The sequence below is a fragment of the Cygnus atratus genome, chromosome 14 (assembly GCF_013377495.2).
Source record: "Cygnus atratus isolate AKBS03 ecotype Queensland, Australia chromosome 14, CAtr_DNAZoo_HiC_assembly, whole genome shotgun sequence".
NCBI lineage: Eukaryota > Metazoa > Chordata > Aves > Anseriformes > Anatidae > Cygnus > Cygnus atratus.
The window spans coordinates 12,395,571-12,404,112 of NC_066375.1; the positions used below are offsets into that span (position 1 = coordinate 12,395,571).

Genomic DNA, 8,542 nt, shown 5'->3' on the forward strand with positions numbered 1-8,542 from the left:
AGATCAATGTGTGTGGACAGCTGGTAGATAGTGCTGCTGGCTTCAGAAACCTCGCTGGATGTCCGTAAACTTCAAGTCTTATTTCTGTGTTTAGCTGTACAGATGTTCATATCTCCATCGAAACGTATGTAGAGATGCATATTTCCAACGTTTGTCCCATTCCTGAGTGCCTACCCTGTTCAGTTACGGTGGAAGGTTGCTCCAAGAAAAAAGTACTGGTAGTCATCCTTTTCATTCAGGACTGACTTCTGTGTTTAATTTTTCATCCTCATGGTAAGTCACTTGAGACACGGTGCTCATCTCATCCTGTCCCTAGAGATGTGTCACCGTCTTTGAACCTCTGCTTTTGTTCTCTCGTCCTCGAACGGTGCTCTAATGATTTATATTGTGTATACTCCACGACAAACGGAGTACTCCTTTACCTTCATACCTCCTCCTCTCTCAGTCTACCAGTATTGTTTGGTTAAAGCTCTATATGGCTCTTCACCTCCAGCAGAAAGATTACAATTAATTGGTAAGGTAAGGTGTTAGGATGTCTTATGTAACCTAGCAGAATCTGCAAGAAAATTGACTGTTTACAAGACTTTGTTATAGTAGGTATACCAGTAATAGTCAGATAATCCCAGTAAACTCTAATAGGACAACCGATCTTGAGGCATCCTGACTGGTAATTAAATATGCAGCCAGTCCGCAAACTATGACATAAATACACTGAGAAAAAAAAAAAAAAAGAAAAAACAGAAAAAAAAACCACGAATAATATTCAGCTAAGGATCTGTAAGTCACCTAAAAGAGGCGGTCTCACCCTTGCAGTACCGGGTGGTGGCTGCGGGCGCCGCTGTTCACCACGGAGGAGAGGAAGGAGCGGCGCGCTGCAGCCAGCCCCGCCCGCTGCGGCCGGGCCGCAACAGCGGCCGGCTCATCCGCTCTTTCGCTGTCTCTGCGGCCGGGCGGGCTGCAAGCGGCTCCGCGGTGCAGAGCCGTGCTGCAGCGAGGCGGAGGGGCCGGCGAGAGCGGACTGCTGCGGGGCCGGAGTCGGGGACGGGAACCGGAACAAGAGCCGGAGAGACAGTCTAAGCCAAAGCGAGTGTCTGAGCCGAAGCCGGGGGCGGAAACCGGATCGAGATTCTGATCCAGAGTCGGAGGCGAAGAGTCGGGGCGGCGGCGGGGAGCTGTCGGCGGGCGTCCGGTGACGGCGGGGCCGTGGCGGAGATGTGCCCGGCGAGAGAAGGGCGCTGGGGCCGGAAGCAGCGAGCGCTGCTGTGCTGCGTGTTGGTGGCGGCGTGGGAGGCGGCGTGGGGGCAGCTGCGCTACTCGGTGCCCGAGGAGCTGCCTAAAGGCTCTTTCGTGGGCGACGTGGCCAAGGACCTGGCGCTGCAGCTGGCGGCGCTCCGCGACCGCGGCGCCCACATACTGGAACGAGGTAGGACGCGGTATTTCGCTCTGCATGCCAACAGCGGCCACCTGGTGACGGCAGAGAGGCTAGATAGAGAGCAGCTGTGCCGGCTGGTGGAGCGATGCGTGCTGCGCTGTGAGGTGATCGTGGAGGGTGAGATGAAGGTTTACGAGATCGAAGTGGAAATCACGGACATCAACGACAACGCACCAAGCTTCCGAGAGGCAGAAATGGAAATGAGAATGAGCGAGATGGCAGCTCCCGGGTCGCGCTTTCCCTTGTCTAAAGCTCGTGACCCGGACGTGGGAGTGAATTCCCTGCAGAGCTACGAGCTGAGCGGCGACGAGCACTTCTCGCTGTCCGTGCAGGCGGGAGCCGACGGCGAGAAGCGTCCCGAGCTGGTGCTGGCCAAGGCGCTGGACCGGGAGGAGGCGGCGTTTCACGAGCTGGTGCTGATGGCGAGAGACAGCGGCGAGCCGTCGCGGACGGGCACGGCGCTCATCCGCGTGTCTGTGCTGGACGCCAACGACAACGCGCCCGTGTTCAGCCAGGCGGTGTACGCGGTGCGCGTGCCCGAGGACGTGCCCGTTGGCTCCACGCTGCTTACCCTCACGGCCACCGACGCCGATGAGGGACTCAACGGGAACGTGAAATACTCGCTTAAGACAGCGACGGACATAGCATCGGAAATCTTCCACCTGCATCCCGAGACGGGATCGATCAGGCTGGTGAGGAGCCTGGACTTCGAGGAAGGCGACTCCTACGAATTGGAGGCGCAGGCACAAGACGGCGGTGGCCTTTCCGACACAGTTACTGCCACGATATTGGTGACGGACGTAAACGACAATGCGCCCGAGCTGACTGTGTCGTCGGCGCTGAGCGAGATCTCGGAGGACGCGCCGTCGGGGACGGTGGTGGCCCTGCTGCACGTGCAGGACCGGGACTCGGGTGCCAACGGCGAGGTGCGGTGCTCGCTGGTCGGCGACGTGCCGTTCCGCCTGCGGAGCTCGGTGGGCAGCTACTACAGCGTGGTGACGGCGCGGGAGCTGGACCGGGAGGAGGTGTCGGAGTACAACGTGACGGTGCGGGCGGCGGACGGCGGGTCGCCGTCGCTGCGGAGCAGCGCGGTGCTGGCGCTGCGCGTGCTGGACGTGAACGACAACGCGCCGGTGTTCGCGGAGGCGCGCTACAGCGCCCGTCTGGCCGAGAACAACGCCGAGGGCGCGCTGGTGCTGACGGTGCGGGCGCGGGACGCGGACTGGGGGCAGAACGCGCGCGTGCGGTACCGGCTGGCGGAGGGGCGTGTGCGGGGCGCGCCGCTCTCGTCGTACGTGTCGGTGCAGGCGGAGACGGGCGCGCTGTACGCGCTGCGCTCCTTCGACTACGAGGAGGTGCGCGAGGTGGGGCTGTGGGTGCGGGCGGAGGACGGCGGCGCGCCGGCGCTGAGCAGCAACGTGTCGGTGCGGCTGCTGATCGTGGACGAGAACGACAACGCGCCGCAGGTGCTGTACCCGCCGGCGGCGGCGGCGGGGGCGGCGGCGGGCGCGGTCTGGACGGGCGTGGAGCTGGCGCCGCGCTCGGCGGAGCCCGGCGCGCTGGTGGCCAAGGTGGTGGCGGTGGACGCGGACGCGGGGCAGAACGCGTGGCTGTCCTACGAGCTGGCCAAGGCGACGGAGCCGGGGCTCTTCCGCGTGGGGCTGCACAGCGGCGAGGTGCGCACGGCGCGCTCGCCGCTGGCCCGCGACGCGCCCAGGCACAGCCTGGTGGTGGTGGTGAAGGACCAGGGCCGGCCGGCGCTGTCGGCCACGGCCACGCTGACGGTGGTGCTGGCCGAGAGCGTGGCCGAGCTGCTCTCGGAGCTGGGCAGCGCGGCGGCGCCGGCCGAGCCCGCCGGCAGCCTGACGCGCTGGCTGGTGCTGGCCGTGGCGGCCGTGTCCTGCCTCTTCCTCGCCTTCCTGCTGCTGCTGCTGGCGCTGCGCCTGCGGCGCTGGCGCCGCTCGCAGCTGCTGCCGCCGGCCAGCGGCGCCTTGCGCGGCGTCCCGGCCTCGCACTTCGTGGGCATCGACGGCGTCCGCGCCTTCCTGCACTCCTACTCGCACGAGGTGTCGCTCACCGCCGACTCGCGCAAGAGCCAGCGGCGCTGGGCGGCCGACAGCTGCTGCAACACCCTCCCGGCCCGGCCGCCGCCCGACAAGGCCGCGCCGCTGCTCGGGGAAGACGCTGCCGGCGCCCGCGGCGCACAGCCCGACGCCCTCCCGGTGAGTCGCTCCGGACACCGCGACGCCCTCCCCTTCGGCGCTTGCCTCCCTTCCTGCTCCTTGCCTTTCCGTCCCCGCTCTCCTTCCCGAGCGTGGAGTTTTGCTGCTGGGCAAGGCACAGCTTCACTGGGCGGCAGGTTGTGGGGGGCTGCCTCTCGGTCAAGAGAGCCTAGCACGGGCTCTGCTGCCAGAATTACACTTGGTGCCGAAGGCAGGAGACGAGCAGGGGCTTTCACCTGCAGCTCTGCTGTAAATGGACTTCTTTTTTCCCAGTTTCCATGTGGTTGCTCCTTACATCACCTGACATATCATGCAGTTTTTCCGTTTTTTTTTTTTTTTTTTTTTTTGTGTGTGTGTTTGTGTTCTGAGTAAATTTAGACTTGACATTTTCAGGAAATTAAGATGTATCTTTTCGATAGCCCTTGTGTTTGATGAGTTGCGTGAGCTTGCCATAGAATCTTAAATGAAACAGAATCTTAATAGCCCCATTTTTCATTTGTCTCTTTCTCCTCCATACTGTATGCATCTTTTCTGTTGCTGCATTAACATTTGTGAAATATCCGTGCTGCTGTTTTTGTACATGTGTTGGGATAACAGCCTGTTCCACTGGTCTTTTTAGGATGTCTGTTTGCCGGTTATAGAGATCAAAGAGAATGGTAAAAGTTGTGTTTCAGATTGCAATGGAGGTGCTGTGTATGAAAGGCTGTTGGAAGAAGGACAAGTGTGTGAGCCTTGACCTCTCAAGAAATGAGCAGGCTTTGCTAGCATGTGCATGCTATGGCAATAGCTTTGTTGTGGCTTCATCGTTTGAATTTGTGTTGCATAATATGTGGTGAGATTGAAGAATGGGGTTTGAAGAGTGAGAGTGAAGTCCTTTTATTGTCCTGCAATTTTCGCATTTTTGCCTTGTTTGTTGTCAATGTCAAAAGTAGGCCTCAGTGTGGCAGAGAACCCTGAAAAGACTGGAAAAGACTTATTAATTGTGGGACTGGGGGAGGTGTTTCCATACATAACCTGAAAGTTTACTGCTCTGCTGTGAAAGTCTTTGACAGCCTTATGTATCCTTAAAATGGCCCTGAATGATGAGCGCTTATCAGTGGCCTTCATACAGTTAGAAGCTGGTTTTTGAGTGTGGTGCAACTGAATGCTGTGAATGTAGAGGAATGAGGGTGAGAGGTTGGTTCTGAATGTGGAAAGAAGGTGTGTCAGTAGTGATATTGTTTGGGCAGTGGTTTGATGTCATTATGAATGCCAATTTCTTTAGCATTTATTAAGTTTGATTTAATATTTTTTCCAATTCCTGCAGCATTTATGCACCATTTTATCCTGGTGTCACTAACTTGAAAGGCAATGCTAATCTTCTGATATTAAAATATTCTGCACAGAAACTGTGTATGTAGAGCTATGATGTCTGAGTATAGTGGCTTCTTATACCTATGAAAAACCTCATTAATGCACCCATATCTGCATTGGCTTATAGTGTTTCTCCCTAGTTGTAATTCTGTTTTCAGGCTTTTGTTTTCAGGAAGGCTGTGCTTCATATTTCCCATTTGTGGATAGGCTTTTCCCATGTTTCAGTAGGCCTTTTACATTTGAAAATGCAAAGTTTATATTTCAGCAAATCATTATCTCCCTTGAGAAGGTCCTGCCAGCCATCTGGAGACAAGATGTTGTGTAAGGGAAACAAATTGCTCACAAGATGTGTGAGATAAGGCCCCATAGTACAGCCTTTACATTTAAAGTTTCATTTTCATTCAAGATCAGCAGGCCACATCATGGAAAAAGTGATGAGAGCTGATGAGATTTTCTTAATATGATATCCCCTACTGTCTATCCAGATGAAGACTTCAGGGCCTTGTTTTTAGATTAAGGCCTGAGTCATTTCTTGGTGTTCTGGGGCGGAATTTTCTTGCATGCAGAGAAGACCATGTCGCCCTCCTAGTGAGTTTCTCTATCACGCTTTCTCTGTGAATGCTTCCTTTTGCTGCTTGTCTGATTTTTATCTTTCCCTGGTCTTCTGTCTAGATGTGTAGGCTGAGTTATCAGTAGCAGCATAGCTGTGTTGAGGAATATGCTATGTGTCCATAGGCCTTGCTCTGGTGAGGGAATAGCCAGAATTTTCCTTTCAGTGTTAGAATATCCGGAGGTTATGATGTATCTTTCCATTAGCCCATTCAGCACTCGCTATTCTCAGTAATAGCAAATTCTGATACTGAATTCTAATAATGAATGAGGAGGTCTGCACAGTGTTTTAGTAGAATGAGGTGATCTTGAATGAGAATCTTAAGTACCCCATGTTTCACTTAGCTGCTTTTCCTTTATACTCCATGCAACTGTTCTCTTGCAGCATGAAGATGGGTTGAGCAAAGGAATGTCTTTCTATGCATCTGTGCTGCTGTTTTGGTGTGTGTGTTGGAATAATAGTCAGGGTAATGAGTTCTTTTAGGCTTCATCACTTGAATTTGTGTTGCATAATATTTGGATAAGATAAAAAATGTGTGAAGTGTGAGATTGGATTCCGTTTCTTGTCCTGAAGTTTTCACATTTTTGCCTTGTTTGTTGCCAATGACACAACATGGCCTCATGTGCCAGAGAACCCTGAAAAGACTCTAAGATTTGTTATGACTTGTTGCACTGGGGGAGCTGTTTCCATACACACTATGCATGTTTACTGCTATCACGACAAAGTCTTTGATACCCTTATGTTTCCTTAAAATGTCACTGGATGATATGCTCTTGCCAGTGGCTTACATATGACTAGAACTTGGATATTGTGAGTGGTGCAACTGAATGCTGTGAATGCAGAACAAGAAAGGTGAGTGGTTTTGATTTTTTTGTTTGTTTTTTGAATGTGGAAAATAGGTTTCTGAGCAGTGATAATATTCAGGCAAATGTTTGATTTCATAATTTGTGCTAATTCCTGCAGCATTCATGCACAATTTTATCCTGATTTCCATGCCCTGAAAGGTAATTTTAATTCTCTGATAATAAAATGTTTTGCAGAAAAAACTCTGCATGTAGAATAATGATGTCTGCATATAAAGGCTTATAATACCTGTGTGAATCATCATTACTTCGCTCCTATTTATTGTAACATTTTGCCATAGTGTTTCGTCATAGCTATAATTCCATTTTCAGGTCTGTGTTCCCAGGAAGATTTTGCTTCATATTTTCCTTTTCTGGGTAGGGCTTTTGCATTTGAGAATGACTGAGTTGTACTGCAGGAAATCCTTACCTCCCTTGAGAAGGTCCTTTCACCCATCTGTAGAAAAATTTGGTGTAAAAGGAAGTGAAACTGAAACTAAAACTCAATCTCTCTTCATTGTTCCCAAGACTGAACATGAGAAAGAGTCCCATAATAAGGTCTTTTCTTTTATAGTTTCGTAGTCATTGGAGATAAGTAGGCCACATCATGGAAAAATGGAAGAGAGCTGATGAGCTTTTCTTAAAATGAAGTCCCCTCCAGCATAGCCCAGAAGAAGACTTTAGGGTCTTGCTTTCGGCTTAAGACCTCAGTGATTTCTTGGTGCTCTGGAGAGGAATTTTGGTGCCCACAGAGAAGACCCTGGTGACTTCCTCTACCAGGCTTTCTCTTTGAGTGCTTTCTTGTGCTGCTTGTCTGATTTTATCTTTTCCTGGTCTTTTGTCTAGGTGTGTAGGTTATCAGTAGCAGCATAGCTGTGTTGAGGAATGTGTTATGTGGTCATGTGCCTTGCTCATGTCAACCACTAGCTGGGTGTTTAAAAGGAGAGTTAGAGCTGGTGTGCAAGGCCAGAGATGTGAGGGCAATTGTGTATTCTCTTCCATTTTTCTTTCTGAGGAGTGGATGTAAAGTTGACATTAGTGGAACAGGCATGTCTGTTTGGAGCAGTGCATGATCCTAAAGGAGGGGGAGATTCCCCTCCAAAGACATTCCTGAGGACCCAGTCTCTGTTGGAGGACATCTCTGCTCTTTCCCCTTAGATCATTAGTGCAGTTTTGAGACTTACAGAGAAATGGTTCTCCCTTCTTGATCAACTTCGTTGGTGTGGTTGTGTGTGGTGTGTGCTTTAGGGGAATGTCCTGTTGAACCGGTTCTTTGGTAAGATGTGCTTGAATATTCTGTGTGTCCTGCAAAAGCAGAGACGTTGTGAAAAGTCTGGGCTGAGACATGTTGGGGGAATTGTGGTGCAACTGAATGCTGTGAATGTAGAGGAATGAGGGTGAGAGGTTGGTCCTGAATATGGAAAGCAGGAGTGTCAGCAGTGGTGTTGTTTGGGCAGTGGATTGATTTCATTTTGAATGCCAATTCCTGTAGCATTTATGTACCATTTTATCCTGGTTTCACTCTCGTGAAAGGCATTGCTAATCTTCTGATGCTAAAAGGTTTTGCACAGAAACTGTGTATGTAAAGCTATGATGTCTGTATATAATGGCTTCTAATACCTGTGAAAATTGTCATTAATCCACTCATACCTGCATTGGGGTATAGCGTTTCTCCCTAGTTGTAATTCCATTTTCAGGCTCCGTTTGCAGGAAAGTTGTGCTTCATATTTCCCATTTCTAGATAGGCCTTTTACATTTGCAAATGCAAAGTTTGTATTGCAGCAAATTCTTATCTCCCTTGAGAAGGTCCTATCAGCCATCTGGAGACAATTTTTTGTGTATAAGGGAAATGAAACAGAAGCTGAAACTGAATATGTCTTCATTTATTGCAAGATTTAGCATGAGAAAGGGTCCCATATCATGAGAAAGGATCCCTTAGCATGAGAAAGGCCTTTCCATTTATAGTTTTAAATTCATTGGAGATAAGCAGGCAATATCATGGAAAAGTGGAAGAGAGCTGATGATATTTTCTAGAAATGAAGTTGAGATGAACTCTCTAGGGCTTTCCATACAGCTTAAGACC

General features: G+C 51.0%; 1 protein-coding gene across 1 annotated transcript; it reads left to right on the plus strand.

The window, feature by feature from the left end:
* Positions 1 to 1,212: 1,212 nt before the first annotated feature.
* On the plus strand, positions 1,213 to 4,390 carry LOC118256184 (protocadherin gamma-A10-like). The gene is made up of 2 exons (XM_035562924.2): positions 1,213 to 3,654; positions 4,274 to 4,390. Exons 1-2 carry the CDS (start codon positions 1,213 to 1,215, stop codon positions 4,388 to 4,390), a joined length of 2,559 nt encoding a protein of 852 aa, XP_035418817.2.
* The last annotated feature ends 4,152 nt before the right edge of the window (positions 4,391 to 8,542 follow it).